General features: G+C 50.9%; 1 protein-coding gene across 1 annotated transcript in view; it reads left to right on the forward strand.

Moving 5' to 3' along the window:
* Window positions 1-592: 592 nt before the first annotated feature.
* The window catches only part of Abcg1 (ATP binding cassette subfamily G member 1), a 58,688-nt gene continuing 38,194 nt past the window's right edge, over window positions 593-21,086 (forward strand). Inside the window, exons 1-2 of the mRNA XM_021221054.1 lie at window positions 593-750; window positions 6,987-7,230. Coding sequence (XP_021076713.1) covers window positions 709-750; window positions 6,987-7,230 — 286 coding nt within the window. The 5' untranslated portion in view covers window positions 593-708. The remainder of the gene's footprint in view (window positions 751-6,986; window positions 7,231-21,086) is intronic.

Raw genomic sequence — 21,086 nt, forward strand, 5'->3', positions numbered from 1 at the left:
TTAAAGAATTTCACCACGGTTACCATGTAACGGCCTATTTACAAATCACAGGGGTTTCAGTAGGGTACAAGAACGTGGCTGCGTAAGACACTGGAAACACCCCTGTGGCTTATTTGGGCGTGGAGTGGTGCTGATGGAGACCTAGGTTATCTGTATGAACGCCCATGCTGCCTCAATTTCGGAGTCACCCCACACTAGCGCTAAGGGAAAAGCCCTGGGGCAGTCTTCTACGTTTGTCCCTGGGGCTTCCACCTGGAAGGCATGCATAACAAAGGCAGAACAAAAGAGCCACCTGCCTTCTTCCCCATCCCTTTGATCTCAAGCTACTTCGGAAGGTTTCCTAAACAAGGACCCCGAGGTCTGTAGGGCGCCCCCACTGGTTCGTCTAGGGTTGAGCTGGCCCAGCTCCTGCAGGGTCCCTGTAGTGGACTTTCCAGGCTCAGGCGGTTGGGAGAGGCCTAGCAGACAGCTCCGCGTCCAGAGCATCCTCCAGCCGCTCCGCAACAGGAGCAAAACAAGAGCACGCGCACCTGTCGGCGCCCCGCCCCCTCCGCGCGGCCCAATCGTGGGCAGGGGCGGGGCCGGGGCGCAGTCGGAACCCGCGCAGAGCGCCGCTGTGGAGCAGGAGCAAGCGCAGCCTCGTTCCTGCAACCTCGTCCCCGCCGCCCGCAGCCTCGTCTCCAACGCCGCCGCCGCCGCCCCCGGGGCATGGCCTGTCTGATGGCCGCTTTCTCGGTCGGCACCGCCATGGTGAGTCGCTCATCCTTTGCACTCGGGGCTGGCTTTTATCTTCTAAGGAAACAGGAAGCTCAAAGCCAGACTGGCTGGTCCTCACACCAGCCGCCTATGAGCGCATCCTCCGGGCGCTGACCTGGGGTGCTCTGAAGAGGTTCCCGGCGCTGCTCGCCTCCACCCTGGCCACCTAGAGCTTCGAGATGCTCCTGCACTGGCTTAGGGCACCCAGAAGGTGGAGTGGGGCGCGGGGTAGCGAGCACCCCCACAAGTGGACAGGTGGATGGCCTTGACTTGTCCGCCTCCTGGGTGAGGGGCTGGGGATGTGGAAGCGCACTGGGGAGGGACTGCAGGCTCAGCCCGAGGGAGGGGAGGGTCGGATCTCCCCAAGGAGCTCTGCGGAGCAGGCAAGCGGCGGGGGACTTCTTGCGCCACCCTCTGGAGCACTGAGTACGGGGGGGGGCAAAAAGAGAAACTGCGCCCCACGAAACGGACCCTGCTCTCCTGCGCTCCCCAGGGACAGCTACTCTTGGAGGAGGTAGCTGAGTCCCAGGGGAGACAGAGGAGGACGAGCTCCCTACCAGGGTGAGGGCAGGGTGTGGGCATTTACACGCCCCCTCTTCCCAGATACCAGTGTTAGGACAAAACCTGGGTGCTACAGAATTGCTAGACAAGTATTGTTTCTCAGAGGTGGGCAAGCATCTCCTCTTGCACGGTCACTCAAGGCTCCAGGAGAAAGCTAACATACAACAACAAAAACCAGCCCACCATCTGTCTGGTCTCACCCTTGGCCCCTACCGGCTCAGTCTAACAAGCGGACATTGCGGTTAATAACCTCTTAGGCTGACTTCGGACTGTGGTGGAGTACAAACAGCAAGCCCTGCGTTTTCCCACCCGAATCGTGCCTTTCTCTGCTTCCTTGCTCTGTTACTAGCCTGCCTGTTCCTTCCCAATACGCTGGAAGCCCACATCGCACAGTCCCTCCCCTTTATTTCATTTTTAGCATCCTGTATTTGAAGTCAGCAAGGCTCCCCAGGATTTGACCGACAGTTACCTCTTGCCTTGAGCTCTAGAGGGAAAAAAAAAAAAAAAAGCACCCGGCTTTGTGCGCATGCTCTGCTCTGACAACCGCATCCTGTGATTCCAAACAGGTTACTGTAGAACTCGTCTCGAGCCCTGCCCGCCGACTCATTATGTAATGATTTTGTGTAAACCGATAGAATGGAGCAAAGATGCACTGTGGTGAGGTGGTGGTTAGCTGGGGAGGGGTGAGGCGGGTAGGAAGACCCTTCTAAGCTGCTTTCCATCCTAGGGCTGTGCTCCATTTCAGACTCACCAGAGTCAATGAAAACAGGAATCGCTTCTCCTCGAGTATTCGCGTATTCACCTTTATCTAGTTGACTCTACTTGGAGGCTTGGTTTACACTGAAAAATTGGCCCTTGCACACGTATCAGTGTGAGGATTATTACTAGCAACAGAAAATTGTGATAATTGACGATCTTTACAAAGAGAGGAAGTTTGGTGGGTTCTCTCTGCACAGAACTGGTTTGAACATGTAGATAAACGAACCAAAATGCTGTAGGATATAGGTTTCCATACGATTTATAGCATTATGGTTTGATACAGCCCAGACCCCTGCTATGAAGTTACCGATCTCATAATGGCTGGGGTTTATCTTTTATTTCTCAGGAAACCTATTGATATATTTGAAAAGAAATTTCTTCCTGGAAACCTGGCACTTTTGTTTGAAGTTTTAGACGTCTTTCGTCTTTCTGTCTGTGGTTATACCACCTTGGGTGCACAGATCTTGTCTGCTCTTGGAAGCCAGTCAGGGTCAGCCTGGCTGAGACTTGTTTGGGAATAGGACATGAAAGCCACTAGGGATATCGGGTGCTACAGGCACAAAACAAAGATGAGGTTAACTTTTAAAATGTTCTATCTTGGTTATAACAAGACCTCAGGATTTGCTTTTTGAGGATCTCCTGCTTTAGGGTCCTGCTGACGCTGTCTGAGTGAGCTCTAAGTCTGGAGGGGAACCCTGGAGGGGGCCCAGGGCATCTGGGAATACTAGGTTCTCTGAGGTGGCATAGACACACACGGTGGGCATGCCTTTCCAAGGGACGGTAAGCCGTGGAGCTTTGTGGCATTGTGAGCGGTCACTCAAGTGTAACCTGCCCTTTAAGCTTAGCTCCGAGTGTGACATTGGGACACTTTTCCTGTGGGAAATTGCTCTGATTATGGGTTAGCCTGTTTTCCTCGGATGCAGTCAGGATGCCCTAGCATACTGTCTGGGTCGTGAGGAAGCCCAGAGAAACTGGATGACCCCTGCCCCAGTGTGCAGAGAGAAGTTCTGTGTCAGAATTTATCTATCTCAGTAAAGGGCTCTTCCAAGCCTAGGTGAGGGTTGCTGGCTGTGTGTGAACTTCCCCCACTACTCTTGGTGTCTCTAGCTTCCCAGCATTTGTGCGGAACTCACTGGACACTTTGCCAAGAAAGCAATCTCTTGAACAGCCCCCCACAGGGTCCCCTCTGTACAACGTTCCCAGGAACGGACTTCCTGCCTTTACCGTCTGTTCAGTCCTTAGAAACACATTCCGTGTGGAGAGGGCACAGTGTCCAGACAGGAAGGTAGGGAAATGGACCAGCCAAGGGGGGAAAACAGGAGCGGAGAGGTGTTTGTTTTATTTTTAATGAGCTCAGGAGGCTGAGGCAGAGCTCGCTGTAACCTACATTGCTAGCTAGCAGCTCGCATCAGAGGATGTGTTTCCAGAGAGCTGGTCTATTTTGGAGTGACAGGCCACTGTCTCATCACAGAGGTTTCCACGATTTTATTAATTGGGTGAGGCCACTGGACACCGGTGGAGGAAGGGTGGGGCTGCCCTCTTTGCCGAGGGAGGCTGCATAAGTTCCTGTTTGCTGTGCATTTCGGTCTAAAGGACACCTCTGCTGTATCCAGTGACCTAAGCAACGGTCAAATGGCTGGGTGGGAGGAGGCTGGCTCAGGAAGCCCCACGGAGCTGGGAGTCCTGAGCCAGAGCAGCCACCTTGCTGCTTTCAGACTGGAGTCGGTAACCTCCCTCCCACCACTGGTACCGTGCAGATGCTAAGAGCACGGGCTGCAGGCTGGAGTATACTAAGCGTGCTGGCTCTTAGTCACTGTTGTTTACAGTCACTTGCCTAGCATGGGCGAGCACGTGGTCTTGATTTTGAACGCTTTACATCCTAAGTAGCTAACTCTGGCTTCTTCCGCCCTCCCTCCTCGGTTCTAATCAGCCAGCTTGGTCTACCGGCTGGCAGAGTGGGCTCCAACTTAGTTACCACCTGCTGATTAAGCTCCTCTGTCTCTAGTTCTGCGGATGACTGATACCACTGCCTTCTGAGTCTGGAGCTCCGGGCTTGGGTTCCCTTTCTGGGTCCCTAGCAATCTTCAGACTCTAGGGAGTTTGCCTCTCCAGTCTCATCTATGCCAAGTGCCCTGTTTCCTATCGTCCTCTGCCCACATGATAGCTGTAGGTCTAGGTGTCTGTATTCCAGACCTACTGTTCACAGAGGCCCTCTGCAGGGAGCATGGTACACAAAGCCCTGCCCTCATCTCGCCTTGTTAATCTCAGCCTGTGCGATTTCTGCAGACAGACTTTGTCCTGGGCCCCTGCCCTCCAATACACCACCCCACAGCCTTTGCCTAGTCCTGCAGGGACAGCTGCTCTCTTCCCTGGGCTCAGTTTTGAACTTGGGCTGGCTAGGGTCACAGGCCGTGTCTGTGTCTGGCTAGCTGACTGGTGTTATCTGGTGTTCAGTCTGTTAAATGCATGAACATGTGCATAGATAGGTCTGGAGAGACGGTCAGGATGCAGGCCTGATCACTGATAGCCGCTACAGTTAGGGGGTGGATGGGTAATGGCTATGAGGCCTCTCACCCCTGTGGGTTTCCACAGGGAAGGAGGCAGTCCCCTCTTGACTTCCCTGGGTTAGCCTGTGGAGAGGAAGAGATGACCCACAGCAGCTGGAACCGAGGGCAGAGTTCTGGGAACCGTGATGGAGAAGGGCTGCCCACTTCTGTTAGGGTTGGCACCAAGCCAGGTGTCCTTCCAAATTTACAGAGGCAAGGTGAGGTGGGAATGGCCTGGCCTCGTCTGACTGCCTCTCCATAAGACAGCCTGCCCCTAAAGCCGGCACCTGGCACTTCCCCTGGCTCCTTCCTCCGTAGCCCTGTGGTTATGAACCTGCCACCACGGCGGTTATATCCACAAAGGACAGTGGATGGGTCGAAGGAATGCCCCTGTGCGTTCTGGGTGCTTTCTAAGTTGCATAGGTGCATTCCTACAGAGGTGTGATAGAGTGAGTGACCCACCCCTTCAAGAGGCCCATCAGGGAAGGCACCTGATGTGTGGACACAGAGGTCACCCTCTGGTGCTCTCCACTGGGCTCCGTGCGTCTCAAAGTCTTGAGCACAGGCATCATTTGGAGCGCCTGTGAGCCCACTTGGTTGGCACTGGAAAGAGCATCCATGCTTCATGCCTGGTGTCCTGAGCTGGAGTTCAAGAATTGCCTCTGCACCCTTTACTTTCAGTCAGTGTCTGTGAGACTCAGGAGATACTCATGAGGGTAGGTGTGGATCTGGGGCTCCTGTGTCTTTCTTAAGTTTTCCATCACTAAGAGATTCTATATTCATTCCCCAGCCCACCTCTACCATACCCTATTTGTTAAGTATCCCAAACCCCAAAGCTCACCAGTAGGCTCCAAACCCATCAAATACCTCGGTGGCAATAACATCAGCTCTTCCATGTTCAGTTGTGTGCTCTCAGTGGGTAGGCGGGTAAGAGACTTGACTTGCTGGGCTCATAGAGATTATGGTTAGTAGGGTAGGATCTTGTATAGCCAAGGCTGGCCTCAAATTCGCTATGTAGCTGAGGATGGATTTGAACTTCTAGTCTTCCTTCCCCCACTTCTCAAGCTCCTGGAGCTCTTGGCATGCATTAGCAGAGTGGGTTTGCACAGTGCTCAGGAGCAAACCCAGGGTTGGCGCATGCTAGGGACACGTCCTCCTGACCGAGTCACCTCCACAACCCTTTAGGATGCTTTTTATGGACGATTGCTATAGTTTTATTCTCTTCTATATTATTTAATAATAATATATAATAAATAATAAGCGATGTTAGAGAAAGTTACTGAGCAAACCATAGAAGAACAGCATGTGTATTCTTTCTAGAACAGAGGACCTCGCTGTGACATACCAGATGAGCGGCCTTGGTGACCAGAACCCGTGAGGGGTGGGCTCTCTCCCATACATTATCTGCAGCCTGGCGGAGCCTGCAGATGGCCCAGGCTTTTGGACATTTTCCCTAGGCTTCAGGAGACAACTAGAAACACTGGTACAACGTGTCCCCCTTAAGGCTCGGTTGGAGGGTTCCTGAAGCTTATTGATCAAGCCAGAGCTGCCAAGCCATTAGGAAAGCAAACCCCTTGCTTTGCATAAATGCTCCTGGGTCTTGGCCCACCCGCTGTGTGCATGAAAGGCTTAAAAGCTATGGGGCTCTGTGGATAATAGAGTAAGCTCCAAGCTAGCTACAGATGCCTTTGTAACGCTGAAAAGCACCTCCTTGCTCTTATTGGCTCAAGTTTAGATCTCATTCCTATTTCCACCCCTAATTGTGGCACTTGGCGCAGGTTCCTTAAGTTGCCTCTGCCTCAGTTTCCCTGCCTGAATAACAGAGACAATAAACAAACTACCCCAATGCTCAGGTGTTATTAGGAGAGTGGAGTTACGGGGGATCTAGAAAATACGACAGTAAGATATGTCAGGCCCCACAAGCCACTGTTCTAAGAACACTGTCTCAGACACATCAGGGGCTGACACAGGAACACATGAGTTGTCATTCTAAATAAGCCCTGTGCGTCTTCCCTGAGGTTTTTATGGGTAGACCAGAAAAAGGCGAGTCTCCATCTATGGTGGCCCATCTCTTCTTTAGAGAGGAAAGCAAGACACTTTTATGATTAGATTTTATGATCCTGAAAGAAGACAGTTGATGAGTTTGGCGTCTTGTCTGAGGTGGCTTTTTACTAGAAGCAAAAGTGATAGTTACAGGGGGTGGGGGGGGGTGGTTCCTCTGGAGCCTAGGGTATTCTAGAAAGATCTAGAAAGTACCTCTATGGATAATCGATGATGACGCTGAGCCCAGCGGCAAGTCTCTTGATAGTTCCTTCTCTCCAGGAACACCCGACGTACCTCACCGTCTCTGCTCTGCCCTTGTAGAATGCCAGCAGCTACTCTGCTGCAATGACGGAGCCTAAGTCCGTGTGCGTGTCGGTGGACGAGGTCGTGTCCAGCAACGTGGATGAGGTTGAGACAGACCTGCTTAATGGGCACCTGAAGAAGGTGGACAACAACTTCACAGAGGCCCAGCGCTTTTCCTCCCTGCCACGGAGGGCGGCAGTGAACATCGAATTCAAGGACCTTTCTTACTCCGTACCTGAGGGCCCCTGGTGGAAGAAGAAAGGTAGGAAGTGAAGCCACCAGCTGGGTGGCTGGGGTGTGGGGAGCCCGTGAAGGAAGCCACAGGTTGTTGGGGGAGGGTCTTGGTCTGCAGTTTGGAATCTCTTCTGATGCAGGCCAGCCTTGGCTAATTTTATTTCGCCGATCCACAGCTGGCTTCTCTCCCAAGAAATACACAAGTTCCATTAGACAAGTCTCAGAGTTCACAGAGGCTCTAAACATCGGTGGTGTTGGTGCAGGTTGAGTGTGCCCTGTTGAAAAAGCTTCTGACTGCATATATATTTTGGATTTGGGCAATAGGTACGCACATATTCGTAATGAGGTACCTTGCGGGCAGCACCTGAATGAAGCTGTGATATCCAGCTGCTTCTTGGACAGCTTAGGAGATACATACCTGAACATGATTTTATGCATTTTTTTCTCATGCATCTATATTCTGATTGTGATTTGACACCTCCAGTCACATGGAAAAATTCCCGTTAGTGCTCAGAAAAATGAGAAGTTTTTTTTGTTTTGTTTTTTTGTTTTTTGTTTTTTGTTTTTTTGAGACAGGGTTTCTCTGTGTAGTCCTGGCTGTTCTGGAACTCACTCTGTAGACCAGGCTGGCCTTGAACTCAGAAATCCGCCTGCCTCTGCCTCCCAAGTGCTGGGATTAAAGGCGTGCGCCACCATTGCCCCGCTAAAATGAGAGTTTTAACTATCTTAGACTCCTAATAATAGGGACAGGATAAAAAGTTTCACAGAGTCCCAGGCACCAGGGTTTGCTTGTTTCTAGCATGAGGATCCTGGCTAGTGAACAGTCAGGTGATGGTCCTTTTTCAAGGTAGAATAGTTTTCCAGTCATTCAGAGAAAGAGTGTTGCCCTCCAGGTCTCAATTGTTTGAGAGCATCCCAGGGTCTGGCATAGCCTTTCCGGGAACCAGCTTGTTTTTGAGATCTTGGAAGGACTCTTCCATGTGTCATGCTGGCGGCCTATGGAGAAAAACCAAATGGCCATAAAATGAGCTCTGTCCACTAAAATGGGGAGATGGAGCAGAGGAGACCCCTGGAGCAGCATAGGGTGAAGGACCCTGGACATACGCAGACGTCCCGAGTTCCCCACCTCCCCTACACAGTGTTTGCTGAGATTTGAGTGCACGAGCCTTTCTGATTGGTTCTTGTTTTCCAGCCTAGTCTGCTGCTTGTAGAAGTGGGGTAGTCGGGGAAGAGACCAGGCGGTCCATGGTATCTACTGAATCACCACATGCTAATTGGAAACCCAGAGGGAACTTGGGACATCCGAGTGCCACCGAAAGATTGATTTTTTTTAAGACTTAAATATTGATACAACCTTTCTTTTTTCTTTTTAAGAAGCTAGCCTCTCTTTAAGTTTGTCATCTCTTCCCTTCTCCCAACTCCTATTTTGTTTTTCTACCTCTGGAAGCTAAGCCGGTGAGCTCCTTGGCAGGGGCAGTCTGGTCTTAGTGGTAAACAAAATTTTGGAAACTTGAGAAGCCAGTCCCCAGGACCTTTGAGCTCGGCCGTTGTTAACCGATTGTGTATGGGTTTGCACAACCCAGAACAGGCCCTGTTCCCTGTCAGGGCTGATTGTAGGGCACTGTTATCCGACACTCCCGTTTCCACATGCCAGCCTGTTTTGTTAAGAAACTGAGCCAGGCTCAGCCATGGGTTCACGCTGTGAAGCCCATTGGAATCGAAAGGTAGAAATATTCAGATTTTACAGAAAAATGTACCTAGCGGGGCTCGTCTGTTAGTGTAGATGAACCACTACAGACCCGTGAAGCACACAGCAATTCCCGCATGAGTGTTATATGTGGTCTTGGCGGTGTCGTGGTGGGGTTTGAAAATTCAGACTATAGATGAAGATGGCTTGCTACATAGGGGTTCAGATGTTTGAATCTTTGTGTGTTGATTGCATATCTTATTTACTGCAACAAAATACCAGATTTAAGGGAGAAAGGGTTTGTTTTGACTCTCAGGTCCAGGGTCCAGCCCACCATGACAGAAAAGTCATGTCGCGGGAGAAGTCAGCTGGCCAGTGGCTTCCACAGTCAGGAAGCAGAGAGTGACAGATGCTGGTGCTCAGCTCCCTTTCCCCTTGTTACTGAGTTCAGGACCCCAGCCTAGGGGATGGCACCGCCCACATTTAGGGCGAGCCTTCCCACCTCAGTTAATCTAACCTAGGGTCAGATAACCTGTCTCCATGGCCATTCTGGATCCATCAAATTGTCACTGAAGATGAACTGTCACACCCTGGCAGCATCTTGAGTTGAAATCCTGAACATAAATCTGGGCCCAGGAGGGAGGACCCTTCAGGGGCTGTATCTGTTGCGTGCCCTCTTGAGTGTAAACAGGTCACGTTCGCCACCAGAGTCAGCCGATCAGTAATGGATTCCTAACAGGCTGAGGCACAAGTGTCCCTTCTCAGCACCTTCGAGGATGCTCAGCCAGGTGGCTGTTTGCCCTGTAGTAACCTCTGTAGGTTCAGGCATGGGAGGAGTCGCACATGAGCCCCACGGGACTTGCCCATGAGTCAGAGGATGACAGATATGCTCAGTCTGGTGTGTCGTGTTGGCTTCTCCACCAGCTGGCCATGGCTTGCTGTCTGATATCTTCTCCAGCTTTGCTTTCGTTCCTCTGCAGTGGCATCTCTGAGGTACCCTCTCCTCTGTGTTCCTTGCCTTCCCTGGCTGCTAGACCTACAGCAGAATAGAGATGCTTTTTCAAGTAGGTCTGAACTTACTATCGGAAAGAAGTACCCACCTCCCTCTCACTGAATAGGAGGGAAACTAAAGCAAAGCGTGGTTAGAGGGCTGCTTTATCCGCCTGCCTGAGACCACAGTGCTGATTGCTAACTCCGTGAAGCCCAATACGGAGGCCAGGCCTTGTCCAGTCCTGAGCCCTATGGGCCACCTTCATGCAGCCAGCAGGGAGACAAGGCTCTTCTGGAGGCTCGGGGCCTTGGGAAATAGTCCTTTAGCCTGCGGGCCACCTCTAGGAAAAAACCTAGCCATTTGTCTCATCAGCTACAAATGACATGAGGTGCGGACACTTTTTTGTTTTTGTTTTTTGGGTTTTTCGAGACAGGGTTTCTCTGTGTAGCCATGACTGTCCTGGAACTCACTCTGTAGACCAGGCTGGCCTGGAACTCAGAAATCCACCCTCCTCTGCCCCCGCAGTGCTGGGATTAAAGACATGCGCCGCCACCACCCCACCACCGCCCAGCTAGAGCTGTGGGCACTCTTGTAACCTCTCTCCTAGCATCAGAGCTATGTCCTGGTGACTCTGAACCTAGGGTTCAGTTTTCTCAACTTGGGACCATATTCAGTAAGCAGGCAATCAATAAAGTGTGCATTTTCCCCAGGTCCAGGCAGCAGAATGGCTGACATGCTCCGCACACCTCTGGCTTCCTTGTCCTTTCCCCACACGGTCTCCACTCCTTGCCTCTGCTCCTGATTGTCTGAAAATTCTGCTTCCTTTGTCCCCTCCCCACCATGTGGGACCTTTTGCTCTTTTGCCCTCATATGGATAGTGACCCTCACGGGCTCCAACAGTGACTGGAGCTGTGGAGGTCATCTCCAGGCTCCTCTTGCCATTTCTTAACGAGGGTGATTTGGGATCTGCCATCCTCTCTATGTAGCTCCAAGGTGACCTTCAGGGCGGAAGCCACTTCTCATATGCCGCTACCTGATTAGTTTTTCTGTCTGTATATCAAGTTGATTGGTTGTTGGCTTTTAAGATTCACCCTGAATGTGCTGAGCTGACTGTTAGCTCCTGGGTTGGCTGCCATAGCACTGCTGGAGGGAGGACTGCTGGAGGGAGGACTGCTGGAGGGAGGAGCTCTGGGAGCATCTAGCCTGTCAGACTTATAGATTGGTAGAGGTGACAGGAGTCCAAGAGCAGAGGCAATTTGCCCAAAGTCAAAGCTAGAGGGAATGCCTAGCTGTTTTCTTCCATTACCTAGATAGATGCTGGACCACTCTGTAGACCCCCTCCCCCAATGGAAACCAGTTTCTTCCTGGATTTCCCCCAGAATGTGGTGCTACTATACTGGGCCTTCCTTAGACAATAACACTATCAGTAGACTGCCATCTTGAAGAAAATAGGCAGAGTGAGGCCTGCCTTCCTCCCTGCTGGGAGGAAAGGGATTCTGGCAGGGACAATATCCACAGCTTTAGGTGAGGCCGTTCTGTCTCTGTGACATCTGGGAGTTTGACAAACTCCTAAGCACTGACAGTGGTACTTAACCAAACACATATTTTCAATTGTGCTTAAGTTTTCATCTGATGATTAATGATGTCTTTGGAGGAAAAACTAGATCATGTAATAGATTCCTGGTAGGGAACATAATTTGTGAGAGGAGCCGGTCTCAGGAGGGAACAGCATACCCGAAGGAACATCTCACCGGCTTCTGATCTGGTAATTACTCTCCCTCAAGGAACCCACTCACGTAGTGTGAGCTGATGGGACAAGTGACTTGGAACAATCTCGCCTTTGGTGCCGTCACAGGGCTGTCATGGTAGGGGACTGGTGGGAGGAGCCTCCCCGCTTCAGGCCAGAGTGACTATGGAAGGCACAGTCAGTGCTTCCTGTGTCATGGTGTCACCAAGAATCCCCCTAAAGTGAATACACATGGCGAAACGAGGAGGGTGAGGTGATGGGGCCTCATGCCACCCAGGAGTTTCTAGAATGTGGTGTGCTAAGGTCACAGGATTCTGCTGGGGGGACTGTCCCCTCTGCAACCCAAGCACAACGGAATGGGTTCCTTCGTAGCTGGCTGAGGGAGGGGACTTCTTCAGTTTGCTTGGCTCATAAAGACGCTTCAGGAGCGGTTCTGGCCCCTGTGCCCATCTCAAGGTCATGGTCGAAGGAAGGACCAACTTGAAACCCTGTCTGTGGTATTTCAAACCGAGATCAGTTGTCAGCAGGACCCCCCTCCCCCAGAGTGTTTACCCCTGAGGGGGGTTCATCCTGGACTACCATAGTACAGATGGAGTTATTAGTACCAGGCCTGTTTCCTATCTCATGGTCCTGCTTGGATGTAACCTTTGATAAGACTTTCTGAAGGGCTTTGCAGTTCCATCCACCTCCTCAGGAGAGACGTGTGTGTCCTCTGTCCTGTGCCCTGTGTCCTGTGTCCTTGTCAGTGAAGGAGGCTGATGGCAGAGAACATACTCTCCCCAGCAAACAACAGGGCTCTGAAGAATGAAGTACACCTGTAGGGATCAGCCAGTGCTGACTCTTAGGTTGAGACAAATGCCATCAAACCCGGGGCATCAAGACATGTTCTTTAATGTCCTTTTAGCCAGGCCAGGCCATGTCTCCACATGCCACATTCCATGGACAGCGTAGAGTATACCACAGCCTATGTGGAAATAGAAGCCTACCATTTTCAGACTCCCCCCCCCCCAAAAAAAAAAACCCAAAATACAAAAAAACCACAACAAAAAACCAGGAAGGTGTTAAGTAGCCCGATCAGCTCCAAGCCAGATTATGTGGATTGGCTTGCTTCTGAGTTATAAAAGGCCACGGAGCACCCAGCACCCTTCTCAAATTAAGGTTTGCTTTCTCTTAATTTCCACCGCCCTTTCACAAGGCCTGTCATTACAGGCTGGCTAAAATGAGTGGACTGTGCCATTAATAAGCCCCTTTCAGGAATTCCATTAGGAAACTTGGACTTCAACCAAATGCCCAAGATCGGTGATGGGGAGGGGAGCCCAGCCCAGAAAAGAAAGGCTTCAGAGAGCCCCGAGACTGGTGATGGGTCACTCAGGTTTTAAACCGGTGGGTGGGGGACCTCACTTCCTTTAGCATGGAAGAATTTTGTTGATCCTTTTGACCTATCCTGTGCTAGGCTTTCTTTTGGGCCCCAAAGGACATTGCTTTTAACCCAGTGGTTTGCTTTATTTAGGGTGGTCGGTAACTCTTGCAGGCAGTGTACAGCCCCGGGGCTACTTGCAGACGGTTTGTGGCTTAAGTGTTTTGAAGAGTACCACAGTGGCCATCTGTTGCCTGGGAGGTCAGTCCTTGCTCTTGAGTGTTTGGTGGCTCCGGGGGCAGATGAGTAGGCAGATGCGCAGGGTCCGAGGTCAGTGCTCTTGGTGATATGGAACTTCTTTGGTGGTCTCAGAATAGAATTTGAGGCTCTGTTGACAGGGGACGGCTCTTGAGAATGCCAAGAGCCATTTACTTGCTAGTTTTTTAGTCTCAGCATCCAGGCCTTCCTGTCTCCCCTCCTCTTGCTGGCATACCTTCTTCCATTAGTCCCCCCACCCCACCCCCCGAGAAGCTGGCTATCTCCAGCTAAGCTCTGGAGTCAGAGACATGAGTTTCCAATGCACTGTGTGGTCCAGGCTGACACATCTGGACATAGGATAGACGTCCTGATGCCACTGCCCCTGGGTTCTTGTTTTTTTGAACACTCTGTTTGGCAGTTTCTTTATCTGGCTATGTGACCTTGTCACTTTCCAAAGGTTGCCCTGTTCTTGAGCCATCTGGCCTCTGCAGGATGGCTTTGCAGTCCTGTACTCGGCCGCCCAACGGGTGTCCTTGTCACTGTTAAATTTCCTAAGGACATTCTTGCCATGCTTGCCCCGTGTCCTGGGTGCCTGCCTGCTTGTGTTTAGCACCTCAGCAGTGGGCTTGCTTCCAGAAACCTCCACCTTCTGAGATGAAAGGCCTTTTAAACCAAAGCCCACTCTCCTGGTTCAAGGAATAACGACAGCTGACAGTTTGCTGAACATAAAACCGTTCCTTTTGTTTGTAGCCTGGCAGGAAAATAGTGGTTAGTAACCATACACCTGCTCCCATTGAGCTCTGGCAGCAACAGATTGGCTTCTTTAAGGAAAAGAGGTAACTGCCAGATTAAACAGTTAAGACTATACCATATATGGTCGTTGTGATGGTCACAAGGCACATTCTTCATGAGACAGATGCTGATAAAAATCCCTGCTGTGCCTAGGAAGTGCTTCCTTCAAATCCAATGTCTTATGGTGGTGCTTTGCTCCTGTGATAAAATGTGCTAAAGGGCTTTTCCAAGGCTGTCTGATGGGGCTGCTGGTTCCACATGACCCAACACCATAGTTTCACTATCCTCTGAGCCAGCTGTATGTTGTTAGCTACTTCTCTGTGCAGCAGGACAAATGGCACTAGTGTGAAAAGTCAGATATGCCAGGAGGCCTAGCAAGGCTGTGATTAGGTCCAGCTGAGACCTATATTTAGAATCTAGATCTTGGCGCCAACCGGAGCCTTGGACCTGCCCTAGTCTGAACTCCCACATGTTGGGGGCCAACCATCTGCACGATCCCTTCCCACAAGTCAGTCTGTTTGATTACCACAGTCACCAGGAACAGAGACTCCTGGGACAGCAAGGGTGTGCTCACTCGCACAAGGTCCGATCTTAGAAAATGCCTTTGAGCTAAAAAAAAAAAAAAAAAAAAAAAAAAAATCAAATCAAATCAGTGTTTGGGTAAGGTTCGTGAGTTGGTCCAGCTCTTGCTTCTGGAACTCTGTGAGACAAGTGATCTTATTCTCGATTTGAGCCCACAAACTGCACAGAATAAGAGACTGGCCAGGGACAAGTAGTGATCCAGTTTATCAGGGTGAGCAGCCTTTATAGGTGACTAGGCTGCTAGAGAGACGAGGCCCAGGTTTGCTTGGAGATCGCATGGCACGGTGACACTTGTGGGTCACAGGGCAGAGACAGGCGTACCTTCCAGAAGGTTCTCTGTTACTGCTAAGGGTAGAGTCCAGTCGAGAAGCGTGAATCTTCTGCTCTGTATCTGTCATGTGGCGACTGGTGGCTTGCTGGGCCTAGAAGCCCCTGGGCCAGGCATCCCAGCATGGACTGTGGGAGGTCCGTGGAGGGAGTCATGCTTATTTTCAATTACAAATAGCTAGTGTCTGCTATTTCCTTTCCCACATTGTCTCATTACCCCAGGGCTTCAACTCTCTGCCTCCAAATGTTTCAGACCCACATACGATTGACCCGCGTTAAGCTCTTGCTCAGGACATAGACACAGTGGGTATGCACACAAAGACCTCCTTGCCTACTGTCAGTGGAGGTGGGGAGGGAGGCAGGCTTGACCTCTACCTGGAGTCCAAAACTGTGCACTGCCTGCTGGGCACATTAGACCTATACTCACTCCCCAAGTTGGAGTAACACATGGAGAAAGAGAGAGAGACAGAGAGAGAGACACAGACAGAGAATGAACACACATAAATATGAATGAGAGAATAGTTCATTCCAGCCAACTGGACATGGCCTGGTATTGAAGGCTCTGGCCAAGTAACAGCCCCATAACGGTTTTTATTGCTTAGCGCATCCCTCTGCTCCTTCTGTGGTTCTGTGAGCATCCTACAGGCTGCCGGGACACACTGGCTCCATTGCTCACAAGTAACCCTGGCTGCAGGCTCGGTAGAGGCTGCCTGCAGGAGTTCTTAGGAATTCTCAGTGACTGAAAGGAGATGCGGCAAGGAGCAGCCTCCTCCAGTGTGCAGGTGCGGGCGGGGCAGGTGTGCGCCGTTGCGCAGGCGCAGTGCGTACCTGTCTGTCACTGCCGCCCGCGCCGGGGTTACTATCGGTCAATGCTCGCTAGTAACCTCCAGCTGGCGGCAGCGGGGAGCTGTGCGATTGGCTGCGCGCGCAGGGCACTGTTGCTAAGAGGATGTTGCTGCTCTAGGGGGCTCAAGAGGTCCCGATGCTTCACCTTCCTATAAAGCCCCTGGTCCTCTCCGCTCAGGTCCAAAAAGCACCCAGATCCGAGAGCTTCTCCAACAGGAAGACTATGAAGCAGATGAAGCAGGACATATTACTGGATGAATATATTGATGCACATGGTTGTTTCCTATTTAAGCTTAATTGAGGGATGTGGCTGAGTGGGAGTAACACAGCAGATACCAGAATGCTGAAGCCTTCTCTGTGTGCTGGCTATGACCTTGAAGTTTTGATCAGACGTGTGTGTGTGTGTGTGTGTGTGTGTGTGTGTGTGCGCGCTTGCGTGCTCGTGCAATCACGCACGGGTGGGGGGGGTGCTTCTATACTGCTGTTTAAAGTCAAAGAGCTCATAGCCCTAGGTCACACCCTTTTCCAAGAAACACTGCAGTCTGTGACTACTTGGAAATGATCTTATTTACTTCGTGTTCAGAGCGTCGGAAGGCATAAGAGGCAGTTTGAGAAAAGGACCAGGCTGGGTTCCCAAACCCTGGAATTTCCCTTTAAGACTCCTTCTGTGGGTCCACTAAGCCAGCTGGAATCCGGATGGAGGGCTTCCCTGCCCCAACTGAGTCACTTCCATCCTGGGGACCTCTGAGATTGCACAATAGCTGAACTCCAGGAAGGCATTTTGTGTAGCATCCCTGGCTATGTCTGTGAGCCCACAAATGTAAGAAAAACATGTTTTCTCTCATTTAGGTAACCAGAAGGCCCAGGACAGGGTGGAACAGGAGGTGTCATGTCATGCCCTCCCTGGGGACCAGGGCCTTCTTGAGACGCTGGCCTGATGGCTCCTTTGGGCTTAATTTAGGCACCCTGTGAAGTGCTAAGCACTTCATACATATGGTCTGCTCAACCTTTGGGGCTTCTGCCCAATGCAAGGAGCCGCCTTGGGACTGGTGACTTCTCCGGCTTGCGGGGGTTTTTTTTGTTTTGTTTTGTTTTGTTTTTTCCTGCTTGCTTCTCCACCTCATTTTGTGATTGTAGACTTAACATTTTTTTTGCAAGAGAGACGATAGAAGCAAGCTAGAAATGGGTGGTGGGAAGTAATGGTGACACCTGACACCAAGAAACCTCTTCTGTTTCCTGGGGGGGTTGTGGCTGCAGGGGAGGTGGGCGGAAACCTCTGTCAAAAGAAGGAAGTGTGCATTTGTGATAACTACCGGTCCTTATGTGGAAGTGCCCTCAGCTCCATCTTGTGAGGGACGGACAAGGATGTTGGCGCTTGGAGCATCGAGCTACACCGGATTCTGAGTAGACTGAGCGAGCTTCCTGGAGAGACTTGTACTGGCCATCTAACTTTAATAATAATAATAATAATAATAATAATAATAATAATGTCTGCAAGACATTGGAATTTCCCCAGGAACCTCAGCCTGGGAGAAGGAAAAAGCCAAGGAGGAACTTGTCCCCCAGGATCAGAGGTCACACGGTTCTGACAACTTGTTAGACCTTCTTGTAGAGAAGCCCAGAGCCCAGACAATAATGGGTCTTGGTGGGCAGACATTTGACTGGGACTACTTAGTTAATAGACACCCTTCTCTCTACTTAAACCTGAGCCTCATGTCAGCACCCCGAAGGTGGACTTGGCGGGAGGGGGGGTCTCTGGAACTCTGCTTGTCCTTCCTGGTGTGACTACATAGAGTAAGGCTCTCTTTTCCACCTTTCACTATTACCTTGTCTCTTTAATCGGCATATTAGGGGCAGGTGGCTGAGCATGGCTTGTAAGGACCACCAGGAATGAGTGTCTGCCCCTAACAACTCCAGTTCTGCGTCTCCCAGAGATTCGCCGCTGCCTTTCTTTCTAAGACTTACACTTGTGTCTTCCCGGTGGTGGATATCAGAATGGAATCAGCCTTCCTTTCAGAGTCATTGATAAACATGTCTCACTTAGCACTTGGCCCTGCCCTGTATGGGACAGGTCATAGCTGTGTCATACCTAAGAGGCCCTCAGAGAACTCTCAGGTCACTAGGTGAAGAGTTTTGCATCTTGGAGACTATTTATATTGAAGCATCGGCATTTGTGAGTGGCTGGGTGGAAATTTCCACCATTGAAACAGAGCTGGGTAAGCAACATTACACTTCAGGATCTGCCTCCTGAGAGAGGTTAATGTAGGTCATCTTGGGAGGATGTGAGACTATCAGGCCCTGTGTATTTCTGGCTTGTGGCTGGATCTTCATGATCAAACACGAGAAAGCGGTACCCACTGCTCTAACTGGCAGCCACAATGGGGACAGCAGCTCTGTGGGCAGTGGCCGTGGCACCCAAGGCCAGGTCCTGTGTGAACATCATTCTTGGGTTTTTGAATATTTATAGTAAATTCTGTAATCTGATAAATTTACAGAAAATGCATTTCTCTTTTTTCTCAAAGGGAGGGGGTAAAATAATTAATCTGCACTCTGAAGGTAGTTTCAATTTCACTTCTCTGTCTCTTAGTAAAAATGGTTCCAAGTCCGGACACCATTTAAGACCATTCTAGTAAAGGAAGAGGCCAAAGGAAGGATTGAGAGGTTGGGACTGTAGGTGTAAAACTTGCTTCTCAACTCGCCAGCAGGGTGATGCATGCATCTTTACCTCCTCTATAAAATAGAGTCGGAACAGCAATAAACCATATTGTAGTGGGTCAAACAGCTTGACAACTACAAAGTGTTATGTCCCACAGGCACGACTGAATAAACAGTATTGTGTGTGACATCAGAAACCAATAATACTAGAATCAATAAAATGGATTAAACGCCCTTTAGTCATTCTAAAAGAAAGTGTTCTGTGATACCAGGTTTTCCAAGCCAAAGAGCATGGCCGTTGGTAGATGCTGGCTCAACCTTTCCTGGGCCATGTGTGCCACTACTGCTTTTGTAACAAGATACATGTTGAAGAGCAATCAGGGTCACAAGTCTGTATGTGGTAGAGCCCATAGTGACCTGGGATGCTACCTCCTAAGCCTTAGATACATCTCCACTCTAACCTTACCTCAGCGTGTCTGTGTGTAAAGTGTTCTTCTAGAGTGGCCTCCATTGTTGGGAACAGAACACCCTCCGGCCTGGCCAGCCATCCAAGCAGCTCCTGCAGGCAGATGATGTCCATGGCACTCAAATGAAGAGCCTTGGCCAAGTGGTATCTTCAGAATCAAGAAGGTGCAGGGACTATTCTAGAAGGTTCTTCTAGTCATTTGGATGTTCATTCCTCAAATCAGACCCAGGTAGGTGATGCTGATACCCCGTCCCCTCCGTCTTAGTCAGGGTTTCTATTCCTGCACAAAACACCATGACCCAACTTGCTTCCTGGCAAGGATTTATTCAGCTCACACTTCCACATTGCTGTTCATCACCAAAGGAAGTCAGGACTGGAACTCACACAGAGTAGGAACATGGAGGCAGGAGCTGATGCAGAGGCCATGGAGGGATGTTACTTACTGGCTTGCTTCCCCTGGCTTGCTCAGCTTGCTTTCTTATAGAACCCAAGACTACCAGCCCAGGGATGGCGCCACCCACCAGGTGCCCGTCCCGCCTTGATCACTAATTGAGAAAATGCCCCACGGCTGGATCTCATGGAGGCACTTCCTCAAGGGAGGCTCCTTTCTCTGTGATAACTCCAGCTTGTGTCAAGTTGACACAAAACCAGCCAGTACACCAGGTTACCCTCTTAGGGTGTGCTTGTCCTGGGCTGTGAGGGGAGCTAGATTATGTAGGAGAGAAAGGCAGCTGAGGGTGGTGATGCAGTGTTGGGTCAGGATAGGATACCAGCCAGGCTGTGCCCTCAGCAACCCTGTAGGCACCAGTTTCCTCCTGTCAAAGAAGGGAACACAAAGATCAGAGACCCTGCTAATGACGGGAGGGATCCCCAAGGCATGGCATGATGTCATTCCTGAGTTCCTCCAGTTTGACCCTTGAGGTCATATGAAACAGTCAGTGACCACCAAGGATCAGGACCACCCAGTGACCTTGAACACTCTCTGCTTCCTACCTGCAGTAGCTTTCAGTGAGGAGGAAGCAGTTAGCCTAGAGACAGGTTTGGTGAGCTTGGGATGTTCCAAGGGGTGGGGCCCCCCCAGCAGGTCTCCCCAGGTGACACCTGCAGACCATGCTTGGGGAGAACAAACAACCACTCTCAGAACATTCCAGGCTTACTCACGCTTGGCCAGCATGACCTTCAGCTCCACCCATGGGACTGAGGGCCCTGGGAGTAGGTTTAAGAGGGCATCAGGCTGTGGGCAGGCTCCGAAGGAATTTGGCTGCCATCGGCATTGGCATTGGCAGCCTTCACCCCAACACTCTTTATGTCTGTCAGGGAGTGTATGGGTTTCTGAGACCCTTCCAGCATGAGTTTCATAGGTATGTGGTGAGAGTGTTTAGCATAGGTAGAGCTGCCCCCCTCAGGATGCTGACGGAGCACCAGGCTTACCTACCACCTCTTAGAGCCCATTGATCAAGGCACTCAGGTGCAATAGATCCCTTCCTATCCCCAGGACAGCAGCAAGCATGCCACAGGTGGGCATGGGGCAGTGGTGGCCATGTTCCATGGGGAGGTCAGACCTGAGGCCTGTGTATTCCCTAGGAAATCAAGGCCACAGCCTTGTGCTTGCTCCATAGACCTGTCAGTCAAGGAAAGTGCAGGGGGAAAAGAAAGTCCCAGGATTTGGGGGCAGGGGCAAGGCTGAGGTAGAAAGTTCTGGAGACACATGCTGTTTTCACTCTATCCTTTGACTTTTAGAAAGGACGCCGAACCAAGCGCCTCACAGGCATGTGTGTAGCCTTTTCATATTGCCAACTATAGCGGTCATGCTTGAGAGTCCCACAGTCGAGTTATACATTTCCCCTAAAAGTTTACAGTGTTCCAAGTAAGTTTACAGCTTTGTGCTGGGCTGTCTGCATAGCTCTCCTGGGTCGCATGAGGCCGAGGACTGAGGTTGGGCCCCTCGAGGTAGATCTTGACCCTGGAAGGAAACGGTGGAGCTAAGTAAGCATCATGGGTGTTAACAGGTTAACAGAGTGAACTCTCTCTTTGGGGAGGACTTGGAACCCCCAGTTTGCTTCACAGCCCCACCCCCATAGCCCTTCAGAGCGGACATGACTACATGACGGGGTAGCGACCCAGGAAGCCGTTTTGTGTGTTGTGCATTTCTTTTGCTGGTGTGGTGTTGACTCTG

The sequence above is a fragment of the Mus pahari genome, chromosome 21 (genome assembly GCF_900095145.1).
Source record: "Mus pahari chromosome 21, PAHARI_EIJ_v1.1, whole genome shotgun sequence".
Classification (NCBI taxonomy): domain Eukaryota; kingdom Metazoa; phylum Chordata; class Mammalia; order Rodentia; family Muridae; genus Mus; species Mus pahari.